We start from the raw sequence: 14,534 nt of genomic DNA on the forward strand, positions 1-14,534 counted from the left end.
ATTGCTGTTACTGTGTACAATGTTCTCCTGGTTCTGCTCACTTCACTTTGCATGAGTTCATGATAATGATTCTTTTCAAAAAAATTAATGTCTTTTTTTAATCACCTAAATTTCCCACTGTATCTTTCCCTGCCCAGAAAGCCATAGCATATAATAAAGAAATTTCTCTTATGATTCTGAGCTGGGAGGGGTGGGGCCAGTGTCATGCCTGAGACTGAGGGAGAGGGAGGAAGGGAGAGGACTAGAGGAGCCTAGGAATCTTCTTGTCCATAGCTGAGCCAGAGTGCTGCCAGCCCTGCAATGGGGAAGACCCAAGCTTGGGCTACCTAATAGCAAGGGAGATGGAGGGAAGGACAAAAATGATACAACCCAGTAGTGCAGTAGATGGAATACTGGGTTTGGAGTTATGAAGACCTGAGTTCAATTTGTCTGCAGACACTAACTGCAGTCACTAATGTGACCCACGGCAAGTAATTTTTAGTCAATGTCAGACTCAGTTTTCTTATTTATAAAAATGTGTGTAATAATAACACTTACCTCACAGAATTGTTATGAAAATCAAATGAAATAGTAATTGTGAATTGCTTTGTAAATCTTAAAGCACCATATAAATGCTATTATTATTATCATTATTATAACTCCTCCATGATGGACTTTAAATGTAGAATGAGACATACATTTTTGGACATGGTCAATGTGGAAGTTTGTTTTGCTTATTTGTTATGAGGGCTTTCTTTTTCTTTTTCTTTTTTTTCTTTTAATTGTTCAATGGGGGTCAGGAGTGGGAGGAAGAGAAAATAAATTCTTGTTCATTGGAAAGAGAAAGTTAAATTTTTAAAAATTGCTATACTTCTGACCTCCTTAAGGAATAGTGCCAGGTTGAAAGGGTCAACCTAAGCCTCTGGCCACCAGCTAATGGGGTGGGAAGAAGGGAAGGTGAAAGGGCGCTTGAGGTAAAAGGAAGAAAGGGTTTGTTCTTTGTCTCCCTTCAGGATCCTCCTCTCAGCCAGATGCCAGGGCCAGCCCCCGCACATCCTGTTCCATGGTCGCTGCCTTTGATTATAACCCTCGAGAGAACTCTCCTAATGTGGATGTGGAGGTAAGGATCTTTCCTGCAGAAAGAAGATCCCTGGTTGGGGTTCTACCAAGGTGGGTCCCCTGGGCACTGACTTTTCCCAGGCCATTGGAACTTACTTGGGCATCTCCCTCTACAGGCCGAGCTGTCCTTCAAAGCTGGGGATGTCATCACAGTGTTCGGGGCCATGGATGATGATGGCTTCTACTATGTGAGGGGTGGCAGATAAGGACTTTGTCTCTCTCTGCTCCCTAGTTTCTGGCTCCTTCAGGGTTGGACATGAGGCGGGGGGGATATCAGGGAAAGGGGGGATCCCTGAAAGCTGGGAGGGGCAGGGCAGGAGAGGCCTAACTTTAGATTCACATTTCCCTCCAGCAGTACTTTACTGATAGTGTGGACAGGGTGGCTGGTGTTGGTCACAGGCCCTGTTCCCAGGGGAACTTGATTAAAGGAGAAAGAGATTTGTGGGGTAGGGAAGGGGTCTCAGAAATCTAGTCCAGTAGGAGAGGAGGTTCCTTAATACACTGCATGACCTCTCCCTCCCCCAACATCGTTGGTGTTTTTCCCACAGGGAGAGCTGAATGGACAAAGGGGCCTTGTTCCATCCAATTTTCTGGAGGGCATAGTCTCTGGTGAGGACAGGAGGGGAGCTGGGCCACCTAAGGAAAAGGATGCTGGGGTCCTTACAACTGAGAGCCAGGTAAGCACAGAACCAGTATATCAGCCTCTTCTATCTCCTCTTAGATACAGATGGAGACAGAGTAGTCAAGGCTAGTAGTGGGGAAAGGATGGTTGAAGACTAAGGGATAGTTAGGACTATACCACAATGGTTGGGGCAGGAAGAGACTAGCTCCAGACCACGGTCTACTCTCACAGGGTTGAATGATCAGAGCCCTGGATAGCCTAAAGCCTGAATGTTTTAACATCTTCCAGAATTGAGAGCCTGACCCCAACCTCTGGGGCAGAAACTATTGTGTCATACATGACCAGTGAATTGGAAGAGCTAGGCAATAACGAGTCTGGGTAATTAACAAAGTGGAGAGTGAATCCTTAGATATTCTAGTCATCCACACGGGATTCAGGCTTTCTGGATCTCTGAGACCAATCATCACTCACCCCTACTTGGGCACTGGCCAAGGGTGGAGGCCAAGGGAGTAGGTACTGAAGGTACTGGAGAAAGTCAGACAGAGCCCATTGTGGGAGGAGGATAGGTTGGGCTCATGTTCCTATGGCAGCTTACTCTCTATAGACTGGTCTCAGACTGCTGCCTGTTCTGCTGGGCTGGCCTCCCTTAGCAGAAAGATCGGACAAGATCTTCACTCTGTTCCCGAGGGCCTGAGAAAGGAGCCCTTTGAGTGAGAGGGTACCTGCTTTAGCCTCCTGTCCAGCAGGTCCCCATATTCTCTCCCTTACCCCCATGGAGCAGCAACTCCTGCTTTTCTGGGATATAGCACTAGATACATGAAGCTGAAGGAGTGGATGAAGGGCATGATGTACAAAAATCAGGACCATCCCCAGAGCAGGGTGGGGCGGGTTTGCATGTCTGTCAGTAACCCACCACCTCCTCTGTTTATTCTTGGCTCTTCAGAGAATGAGGAAGAGAAGAGTCCAGTGCTAGATGGAGATAGATATGTAGAGTGACATGTAAGTGGGGGGAACAGGCCCATCTTCCCCAATCTACCACCATTCCATGTGCCTCTCCAGAGATCTACCTTCCCCCCCCTCTTCACCAGCCCCTAGCCTCTTTCATTCATACAGAATAATTCTCCTAGATCAATGTAGTATGTTTTCAATCCCCAGTCTGCTCATGATTGTTGGTAGTAATAGACTGTCTCATAAGTGCACATAATACATGTAATTAATCATGTATTATGATATCACATATGTGGCATAATATATTATGACATCCTATATCAAGAGCATTTTGTGATATAGGATTCTAGTGCTATAACAATGTGTTTGACAATAATTAGAAGAATCACAAATACCACTAATAGCAACATCATCTCCCTAATCACAAATACCATTCTCATGAGCAATGTCATTATAACATTACAGCCAGACTGAACTTATTTTATAGCCAACTCTCATCCCTGAGGGAGACCCTGAACATTTAGATACATATATAACCCCAAAGCTTCTCGGCTTGGAGAGTTTACTTTGTCCTACCTCAGTCCAGGATTCCTTTGGTTTTTTAAAAAAAAAATTATTGATTCTTTTTAAAAATTCTAAATATTGATGCCCATTTATTTTTTCCCCATCCCTTACCCCTGCCCCCAAATAGCACCCTCCCCTGTAACTAACCATGGATTGCAGTCAAGCATAAACAAATCAACATGCTGGCTGGTTGTGACAATGTGTGCTGCATTCCTTGTCTATCATCCACCACCTTATCTGGCCAAGAAGCAGAAGTCTTGTGTGACTGTCTGTTGTCTTTCATTGCAATTGGTTTCTGCCTTTCATTTAATTTCTCTAGCAATCTTCTCCTACTCCCCCTTCCCTTAGAGGGAAGCAGGAAGGAGGAGAAGCAAAGAGCCTGAGTGGTCTCAAATGAGTTTATCTACCTCTGGGTAATTGAGAGTTGGCTTCCCTACCTAGTCTGAGTTGGGTAACCCAGAGACTCTGGTATTAGCTCCTATTCCATATGTCACACCGTCCAGGGGCCATAATGCCATGGAAGTGTGGGGTGGTGGTGGGAGCTGGGGCTAGGTCAAATGTTGGGGTGAGCTTGTGTTTGGGATTGCATTTGGTTTGGGGTGGTGGGTATAGGTGGTACAAGGAAGAAACCTGAAGCAATGATGAAGCAATGAGAAGGAGTTTGAAGGACAGGAGAGTGAAAGGGCTGGTGGGAGCCAGAGGCAGCGATGGGGGTGGGGGAGGGTTGGTAAGGCAGTGCCACATGCCGGAAAAAAGCCAGAGGGTGGCTCAAATGATCATAGATTTAGAACTAGAAGGGACCTCAGAGGACATCTAGGCCAACTTTCTCACTTTACGTACATCTGGGGAAACTGAGACCCAGGGAAGCCCAAGGTCACTCTGGTAGCAAGTAACAGAAATGGAATTTGAATCCAAGTCCTCTGAATCCATTTCTCCTTTATCACTTTTGCAACGTTGTACGTGTGTGTGTGTGTGTGTGTGTGTATGTGTATGTGTGTGTGTGTGTGTGTATATGTGTGTGTATGTATGTGTGTGTGTGTTTGTATATGCCAGATTTGGCAGTTCCTCTGTTCTTTCTCCTCTCCATGTACCTCTTATGAATTCTGTCCACGAGGGGTAGGACAAGAGGTACAGGGTTAATGTTACAGAAGAAGAGAGAAAATTTAGAGAGTTATGTTAACTCTCTAAACATGGATGAGAGATCAGTAAAGCTTTAAGTATCAGAGAACTGAATTAAGAGTAGGCTTACCCTACTTGGCGGACTGGATTAAATGACTTAATGTAGTCTTTCCCTCTTGGGAAGAGTCCAGTTTGGAAATTTCTGGTTATTTCCAAGGTCCCTCAGTTACTGGTTTGAGGAACAAAATAACCCCCCAAACCTGCACTGAGCTGATCTCTCCTGTTATTGTCTTTTGGGGCTGGGGACATCCTGCCTCACTCCTCTCAGTCTCCAGACCATGTTCTTTGGACAAAGGAGAGTGGTTCTTCTTGGAGACTCTTCTGTCATAGGGAGACCCGAGTTGGGCAGGTGGAAAGGGGGTCAGTAACCTGTCAAATGACCCTTCCTGTTTTTAACTAGCTAGGGCACGTCTGTAGGAATTTTTCCCAGTTGGGACAATTTCCCTGCCTTGGTTCTCTAAAGAATGGGAAAGATTAGGGTGGCATGGCAGGAGAGCATATGATCCCAGGACCAGCTTTATAAAATGTCAGAGCAGGCACTAGAGATCTTAGTATCACGGAGGAAAAAGCTGAGAAAGAAGGGGAAGTAAGCTGCTTCAAAGTCACAGAGGAACAGGGACAGAAGTGGGAATCCAGGTCTCTTTTCCTTAATTCCACCTTGATTTTTGCATCCTCTTCCCTGTTGTTGTTTGTCCTTCCTTCTCTGAGAGGACTATGACATCAGGGAGGTGATGACATGACATGCAAGTGAATTGGATTTAAGTGAGGGAGGGCTGTGCAAAGTCACCAGCCCCACTTTCTCCTCTTCACTGTTATGCTTGGGGTGGGAGGGATATGGCTTGGGAAGTCAGACACAGTAAGGGGTGGGATGGTATGAAAGGCATCATCTCCCTGCTAACTGCATCCTTTTGTAGTTGTAGGATGAGGAGAAAAGGGGGAAAAGGCTTTAGGGGGCTGAGGGTGGGGGGGGCAGGGATAGCTAAGGAAAGGCATCTAATTCAATTTCCCCTCTTCTTCTGGTAACCCCCCAGCTCCAGTCTGCCACTTCCCAGGATCTGACTGGACCCCTGCCGTGCCCACCCTGTGGCCTGTGCTCATCTTATCCCCATTCTCTTAGGCCTGGGAGCACCCTTAAGGCCAAATCGGGGGAATCATTGGCTCCAGCCAAGAAGATGCAGGGCCTCATCTCCAAAGGGAAGCACCTCCTTCGAAAACTGGGCTCGGGGAAGAAGGAGTGAACACTGTCGTTTATGCCTGCCAGACAGAGCTGAGGCTGACCAGCCCCTGTCTCCTACCCCTGCCATGTCTTTTTTCAAAAGATCCTAAAAGAGCCTGCTAAGCTAACGAGAGACTTTTGCCCAGGGCCTATAGGGTGGGACCCATGGTGGAGCTGGGCTCTTGTCCTTGAACTGCTTTCTGGACATCACTGGTGCTGTGATACTTGGATGGAAATTAACTACAGTCATCTCCACCTCCACCACCCCAAGATCTGGAACTCTAGGTGTTTGTATGTGTTTGGGGTGGGGCAGCAGAAGGAGCAGCTCTCTAGGCTTCCTGTTAACATTCTTATGTTCCCCCAGGTCCTATGTCTTCCCTCCCTTAAGGGAAAAAAGTTTGCACTGAAGTCTCCCTATGTCCCCTCCCTCCCACCCAACCCCCATGGCCCTCTCAGAGGGTGTGTGGAATCCCTGTAAATATGTACATAAGCAGCCGTGCCTCTGTAGCAACTCTCCAGCTCCATCTTGCTTCCTCCTCCCCTCCAAAACCCCCCTCCCAAACCCCCCAAGGAGAAAGGTCATGCCAAAGTGTGTCCCCCACCTCAATCCCCTAAACAGGGCCACCTCAGCCCCCACCCCCTGCCAGTCTTCCCCTTCCCCAACAGGTGGAGGGTTGGGGGTTAGAGGTCAGAGTTGAGTTTGCCTTATTTGCATCATTAGATTTGATTTCTCTTTTGTACCATCTCTAACCTCTCCAGGTGGGGGTTTGGGCATGGGGGTGGAGCAAAGACAGAATTCTGCACTTATTTTCATACATGCCGTGTTTAGAACGCAACAGGGGTCCCATCCCCTCCATCCCTCCAACCCCATAGTGTTCCATCCCTTCCTCCATTTGACCCCAGACAGCCAGGTGGGCCTCTCTGCATGCTTCCTCACATGTGTTGGGAGGTTGGTTGACTGACCACCTCCATGCCCACCTCCACTACCCCATGCTGTCCCTGGGTCACAGTAAGGGGTGAGTGTGTGTATGTATGAAATTGTTTAAAAAGACATTTTATTATAATAAAGTCTATTTTCACAAAACCTTTACCAGATTCAGCTTGAAGAGGGGAATGGAGAATTTATCCTCTTCCAGTTGGTTGACTTTTCCTGAAGTTGTTTTCTGGAATCACATGGAAGCAATCTTGGGTTCTTGACAGTTATGTGGTTGGTAGGGCATAAGCCCTAGCTGGTCCTCCCAAGCTGGAAAGGCCTACACTGCAGCCCTCAGACAGATGGTGGGCTCACTACTCAATGACTAACTGTAGTTAAGGTCTGAGAGGTTCTCATCACCAGGTTGGCTATAGGACAATGAATTTTTCAGCCATAGCTACTCTTTTAAAAAAAATAGACTTATTGATATTATTTGATTTCATATTGCCTAGAATTCCCCCTGTATTCCTCCATTACTACAGACCTTGAAGAGATCTGCTGAATTGTAATATGAGTTGGAGGGACTCCTTGCTCTGACAAAATCGAAGTTCCTTGAAGTTTTTAAGTTGGATCAGTGAGTTCTAACTCCAGACATCTAGACTCTGAACCTTGTTGTCCTGGGTCTGCCCAAAAGAACTGGATCATTTCCCCTGGAACCTTGGAAGGGGATGAATTGGAAGTTTTCACTTGGGTCCTTTCTCTTAGGTAAGCTCCCTCCCATCCTCCATTCAGTACCATGACTTGTCCTTGGGATGAGGGTAGCATTCCAGCCAGGCTGTAGAGAGCTAGAGAAGTGACTGGGAAGGATACTTATGGGGTCAAGTGGGTCCTTGGATGAGGAGACAAGATGGCTTGATGGGGTCATTGGGTTCATAGGGCTTAGAGATGGAAGAAACTAAGGACTCTTAATGTGATCCTTGGGAATCTGTGGACAGGTTTCATGGGTCAGTGAACTTGTGGGGGGGAGGAGGAAATTACATCTTTATTTTCACTAACCTTTAAAATTTAGCATTTCCTTAAATTATATTTTTTCTTAAATTATTTAAAAATATACTTCTGGCGAATCCATAATTTTTGCCAAAGAGGGTTCATGACACACACACACACAAAATAAGAAGCCTAAACTAGTCCAACCACTTCATTTTCACTTTTAAATTTATTTTAAAAATTCTCTTTGATACCTTTTGTTCTTACATCATCATTTCTCCCCCCCCACCATTTCCAAATATATCCCTTCCCAGCGAGCTATCTCTTATATCAAAGAATAAAAAAGAAAGAGAAGAAAAAAAAGTAGTTCAGCAAAGCTAACCAACACATCATGAGAGTCTGACAGTGCATACAATGTTCCACTTCCATAGTTTCCACCAGCTCTGCAAATAAGGGAGGGTAGTACATTTTCTTATCTGTTCTCTTGGGCCAGACTTGGTCCTTAGAATTGCACAATGCTCTGTTACATGTTTTTGTTGTTGATGATGATGATGATGTTACTTTTCCCCATTTTCATTACTGTAGTAATTTTCCAAACCGTTGTTTTGCGGATGAGGAAACTGAGACACATACAAGTGAAGTGACTTACTTAGGGTAACCATAGAAAGTAGCAGAGCTGGAATTTGAGTTCAGGACTTTAAACACCTTATCTCCTGTTCTTTCTACTACAGCTGGCAAGGTAACTTGGGGGCGGGGTGAGAGGTATTGAGAAAACGGGGAAGAAAAGAGAGGGGAGGAAGATGTGTAAAGCTGGAGCCTCAGTCTCCCTGTTCCTTTCTTCCACAGCAGTGGTGGGCTCAGTTGTAACTCCTGCTCCCCCATCCTCCACGTGCATGAAATCCCCTCAGGAAGCTGTGTGTAATCCTAACTGAACTCTTCTCCAGAGTGGATTTAGAAAGACTCAATGTGTTGAAATCACCTCTAGTGAAGGCTGTTAGCCCAAGAGGCAGATGGGCTGGCATCTCTGAGGGAGGAGGAAGGAAGGAGGACTGGGTCAGCATGGTGCTGACTAATCTCAGATCCCTCAACTGAAGCAGGGCTGCTCTGGTGAAAATGACTAGAAATCCCAGTATTGCCATCCAGAAGTCATGTTGATCTGGGGAGTTAACTCTTCAGTAGAAGGAAACCTGGCTCAGGAATCAGAGGACTTGGGTTCAAATCCCACGTTTGACTCACCACTTATGTAACTTGGGGCAAGTCACTCAAGCTCCCTGAGACTCAATTTCCTCACTGATAAAATGAGAATTGGACTATATGACCTCCAAATCTAAGATTCTATGACTGGGAAAATATATGTGGGAGAAAGAAACGCAATAAAAGAGTTAATAATTCTGAGCCTTAGGCTTCATAGACCTGAGTCAGTTTTCCGTTCTTTTTTTTTTTTGAGTCTGAGTCTCTCTCTGTCTCAACTAGGTTGGCAGTGCAGCAGCTACCCAGAGCCCTGATCTCACTGCATTTTTTTTTTTTGCAAGGCAGTTGGGGTTAAGTAACCTGCCCAGGGTTGCATAGCTAGTAAGGTCAAGTGTCTGGTCTGAGACCGGATTTGAACTCAGGTCCTCCTGACTACAGGGCAGGTGCTCTATCCATTGTACCACCTAACTGCCCCTGCCCTGATCTCGCTGATGATTGATTCGACCTGTTCATTTCCTACCTGGGCCAGTTTGCTCCTCCAGGGGCCTGGTGGACTCCTGCCCTCTATATTGGGGCTCACCATATTTGTGACAGTTTAGTGCAGTTACCTGATCTCCTTTAGCCTGATTGCAGCTCCTGAGCTCAGGTAGTCCAACCTCAGCCTCCCCAAGTAGTATTGGTTACAGGTATGTACAACCATGTCTGGATTCATTATTTTCTAAACTTCATTGCTTCTAATGGCTAATGATCTATTCCTTGCCCTCCTGCTGTTTTTACCAGATAAACTTTGTCCTCTCCCTCTTGCCCATTATCCCCTGCACTGAAACCCTCTAAATAGAAGAGTTGAAATTGGAAATTCTAGAACTCTGGGTTCAGGAAGTCTATTTCCAGTGGAGAGCAGGTTCTACTAAGCTAGAATAGTCTAGTACTGACAAGAGACTGTGGTTGCCATCCAAGAAATGCCTGACTAAATGAAGCTCGGCAGCTTCCAAGATTGTGAGGAATATTTACTGGTTAATGGCCTTTACATATATATATGGAGCTCAGCATTAAGTTCAAATTACAATTTTCAAAGGGGGAAGATGAGGGAATTCTCTCTGCATCCTTCCATGAGCCTTCTCAAGACCAGAAAGATGGCCTTTAAGTGATTAATATTTTGGTCACATAACCTATGAAACAGACTCTTTTTGGGCTAGACCTGTGATTCCATTGACTTATGGAGGTAGCTAGCTGACTTGCCAGATAAAATGTAGACTTGGGATCAGAAAGGTCTGAGTTCCAATACTACTTCAGACACTTAGTAGCTACTATATTTCACCACATAATCATCGCCATCACAAAATCATTGCAGCTTGTTTTTTCAGTCCAAAAATTGGTTTATAACATTTCATTGCTTAATTTTTGCATGGTATAATTCTATTCATCATGCTGCTTAAAAGGTAAACAGAGCAGCAATGTATTCACCAGTGGCATACAGATATGCATTTATCTCTCGCACATTGTGAGCTGAGAACCTAGAATTCTCAGCACACGCGCATTGTCAGTATATTTCTGAAAACTGACTAGCGTGGTTTGTTTAGAGCACTGCAGTACTAACCATATTGTCACTCAACCCTGAGTAAGTCACATGATATATCTAGACTTGCATCTTCCCATGCTAGAACAAGCATTATCTGTAATCAGAATAAACTAGAAGCCTTTCCAATAAGGTCAGAGGTAAAGCAAAGATGTCCATTATCACCATTATTATTCAATATTGTCCTAGAAATGGTAGCTGTAGCAATAATACAAGAAAAATAATTGAAGGAATAGGTTTGGGCAATAAGAAAACAAAATTCACTTTTTTGCAGGTGATGTAATGGTTTACTTAGAAAATCCTAGAGAGTTAACTAAAAGACTCATTGAAACAATGAACAACTTCAGCAAAGTTGCAAGATGTAAAATAAACCCACACAAATCACCAACCACATCTATATATTACCAACAAAACCCATCAGGAAGAGAAAGAGAGAAATTCCATTTAAAATAACTGTGGACAATAGACAACACTTGGGATTTTACCTGCCAAGACACACACAAGAAGAATATGGACACAATTACAAATGCTCTTCAAACAAATACAGATCTAAAAAAATTGGAGAAATATTAATTGCTCTTGGGTAGGCCAAATCAATGTGATAAAAAATGACAACATGATCTAAATTAATTTACTTATTCAGTGCCATACCAGTAAAACTACCAAAAAATTCTTTCATAGAAGTAGCATAAATAATAAAAAATTCATCTGGAAGAAAAAAGAATATCAAGGAAATCAATGAAAAAAAAATGTGAAGGAAGGAGGTCTAGCAGTACCAGATCTCAAACTATATACAAAGCTAAAATCATCAAAACAATCTGGTACTTGATAAGAAATAGAATGGATGATCAATGGAACCAATTAAATACACAATTTACAGAAGCAAATGAACACATAACCTAGTGTGCAATAAGACCAAGGATCCCAGCTATTGGGATAAGAACTTACTATTTGACAAAAAACTGCTAGGAAAACTGGAAAATAGTCTGGCAGAACTAGGCATAGACTAACATCTCATGCTGTATAAGATAAGATCAAAATGGGTACATGATTTAGACGTTATGGAGGATATCATAAGCAAAATAATGAAACATGGAAGATTGCTACTTCTTCATCTCTAAAATATTTAAAATAATGATCTACATATGTTTTAAGGGGTATATATATATATATATATTTTAAAATTTATCTTTTTAACATTCACTAAATATTTTTTGAGTTCTGAATTCTCTCCTCTTTTCCCACCCCTCTCCCACCCTCTGAGAAGGCAAGAAATATGGTATCAATTATATATGTGAAATCACACAAAACATGTTTCTGTATTAGCCATGTTACAAAAAAAAGCAAGAAAAATAATGGGAAAAAATATACATCAATCTGCACTCAGATTCCATTCATCCTCTGCCCAGAGGTGGATAGCATTTTTTATCATAAGTCCTTTGGAATTGTCTTGGATTGTTGTATTAATCAGAATAGCTAAGTCATTCACAATTGATCTTTGTTATAATATTGCTATTTCTGTGTACTTCTCTTGGTTCTGCTCACTTCACTTTGTATCAGTTCATAAAAATCTTCCTAGACTTTTCTGAAATCATCCTGCTCATCACTTTTTATAGCATAATAGTATTCCACCACAATTATATACCACAATTTGTTTAGCCTTTCCTCAACTGATGGGCATCCCCTCAATTTCCAATTCTTTGCTACCACAAAAAAGAACCACTATAAATATTTTTGTACATATAGGACTTTTTCCTATTTTTATCTCTTTGGGATACAGACCTAGTAATGGTATTACTGGTTCAAAGGGTTTTTTTAAATAAAAAAAATTTTTTTACATAGCTTTTTGGGCATAGTTCCAAATTGCTGTCCAGAATGAGATCAGCTCACAACCCCACCAACAGTGCATTAGTATACCTAGTTTTCTGTATCCCCTCCAACATTTGTCATTTTCCATTTCAGTCATATTAGCCAATCTGATAAGGGTGAGGTGGTTCCTCAGAGTTGTTTTAATTTGCATTTCTCTAATCACTAGTGATTTAGAACTTTTTTTTTATATGACTATAGATAGTTTTGATTTCTTCTGAAAATTGCCTGATGGCTTATATTCTTATAAATTTGACTCAGTTCTCTGTATACTTGAGAAATGAGGTCTTTATCAGAGAAACTTACTGTAAAATTATTTTCCAGTTTCCTCTTTTCATTCTAATCTTGACTGCATTGGTTTTGTTTGAGCAAAACCTTTTGTATTTAATGTAATCAAAACTTCCTTTGATTTTATCTTTTGTTTGATTGTAAATTCTTCCCTTATCCATAGATCTAACAGGTAACATTTTCCATGCTCCCCTAATTTGTTTATGATATCCCCCCCCTTAATGTGTAAATCACGGACCCATTTTGACCTTATCTTGGAATGCAGTGTGAGATGGTTTATACTTACTTTCTGCCAAACCACTTTCCAGTTTTCCCAGCAATTTTTGTTAAACAGTGAGTTCTTGTCCCAAAAGCTTTGATCTTTGGTTTTATCAAATGCTAGAGTACTATAGTCATTTAATACTGTGCATTGTGTACCTAGTCTATTCCAAGGATCCATCACTCTGTTTCTTATCCAGTACCAGATCGTCTTCATGATTTCTGCTTTGTAATACAATTTGAGACTTAGTACTGCTGGGCCACCTCCCTTTACATTTTTTAAATTGATCTCTGGAGAGTATATTTGATGCAAATATAAGAAGGGGATAGGCAGGATTTCACAAACAGTTTTATACCATATCTCCAGCTACACAATTAACAGAAAGATGCAGAGAATAAAAAATCCCACTGTTGAGTTCTTTGTTCATAATTAAAAAAGCATTTGACTCAGAAGATCTCCTCCAAAACAAGATGTTTCCCAGGTATATGTTAAAACAATATGAGATGCCTTGATGCATGCAACAACAAAGATAATTTGTTAGATGATCCTCTGATCACCAATATCAAGCACAAAACACAATAACGTGTACTCAACAGCTCGGCAGTTAGATCGTACAGTGGACTTGGAGCCAGGAAGACTTCAAATCTGATCTCAGACACTTACAAGTGGTGTGACTCTGGGCAAATCACTTAACCTCTGCCTGCTTCAGTTTCCTCATCTGTAAAATGGGTACAATAATAGTGCTTTCATCCTTGGGTTATTGTAGGGATAAAATAAGATACTTGTAAAGCATTTAGCACAGTGCCTGGCATATAGTAGGCATTTAATAAATGCTTGTTAAATTTTTAAAAATTAAGAAAGTACTCTGCTATCACGTACACTCTTCAGTGCTAGATTTTTCAGTACAGAGTTCAAATGGAAAAGGGATTCTCTATGGATGGTGAAATCGTCCAGGTACTCCTGTTTGGGAATGACATTGTGTGGCTCGCATCAAGTCCTAGAACACTCTGATCTTCTTAGTGAGATAAATGCCCATTCGACAAAGTTTGGCCCATGATCCTCACAGGAAAAACCAAGTAGGTAAGCGATGCCTATTATTCACTTTTTCCTGGATTGCTTCTTTATACTTAACACTCTCATATCGTAGTTTTAAATTACAGACCTAAAAATGATGTTATGGATAAATTATATCTTATCCTTGTTGTTAGATTGTCAGTGCCCTGAGGAAAGGATTATGTCATTTTCATCTTTGCATCTTCAATGCTGTGCACATTATATATTCTTAATTGTTGAAGTGAAGAGTTTAGAATTGGAAGGGGCCATCTCCTCTCATCTTGACTTATCCAAAGTGACAGCGTAAGTCAGAAGTAAAGCAAGGACTAGAAAACTTGATTCCTAGCCTACCATATCCCCATCTGTTCACAGGGAAGTTTTGGCATATCACAAAGGCCTGCTGGGTATTGTCATATGTGCCTTATTTTCTTCACTACCCTTTCTCAATTTTGGGACCAGACAGTTGAGGCTAGTGGAGTAACCATGACAGGAGAGATGGGGGGAGAAAAGCAGGTGTATGTGTGTGTGTGTGTGTGTGTATATTTATCTCTGTGTCATTTAATTGATGGAGGCAGGAGAATAGATGGCTAGACCAGCAGTTTGGGTCAAGTTTCCTGTTCTTTCAAGGCCTGAGAGAGTTGATGAGTCATTTCCTCACTCCAGGTCTCTCTGCACTAGCCACAGTGCCATTTTCTGGACTCCATACAGGTGGCTTCTCCCTATCCCTGCTTGGGCTAGGGAGTGATTCTTCTGCTCCTAAGGATCTCCGGGGAA

General features: G+C 42.5%; 2 protein-coding genes across 2 annotated transcripts in view; both read left to right on the forward strand.

Annotated features, from left to right (window-relative positions):
* Positions 1–6,711, forward strand: part of TSPOAP1 (TSPO associated protein 1) — a 40,022-nt gene extending 33,311 nt beyond the window's left edge. The window contains 4 exon segments of the mRNA XM_027870278.1: positions 993–1,099; positions 1,215–1,286; positions 1,647–1,775; positions 5,443–6,711. Coding sequence (XP_027726079.1) covers positions 993–1,099; positions 1,215–1,286; positions 1,647–1,775; positions 5,443–5,649 — 515 coding nt within the window. The 3' untranslated portion in view covers positions 5,650–6,711.
* Positions 6,712–6,808: 97 nt separating this feature from the next.
* Positions 6,809–14,534, forward strand: part of LOC114049088 (myeloperoxidase-like) — a 29,461-nt gene continuing 21,735 nt past the window's right edge. The window contains exon 1 of the mRNA XM_027870277.1: positions 6,809–7,305. Coding sequence (XP_027726078.1) covers positions 7,269–7,305 — 37 coding nt within the window. The 5' untranslated portion in view covers positions 6,809–7,268. The remainder of the gene's footprint in view (positions 7,306–14,534) is intronic.

The sequence above is a fragment of the Vombatus ursinus genome, unplaced genomic scaffold (genome assembly GCF_900497805.2).
Source record: "Vombatus ursinus unplaced genomic scaffold, bare-nosed wombat genome assembly UNPS02014797.1, whole genome shotgun sequence".
Classification (NCBI taxonomy): Eukaryota; Metazoa; Chordata; class Mammalia; order Diprotodontia; family Vombatidae; genus Vombatus; species Vombatus ursinus.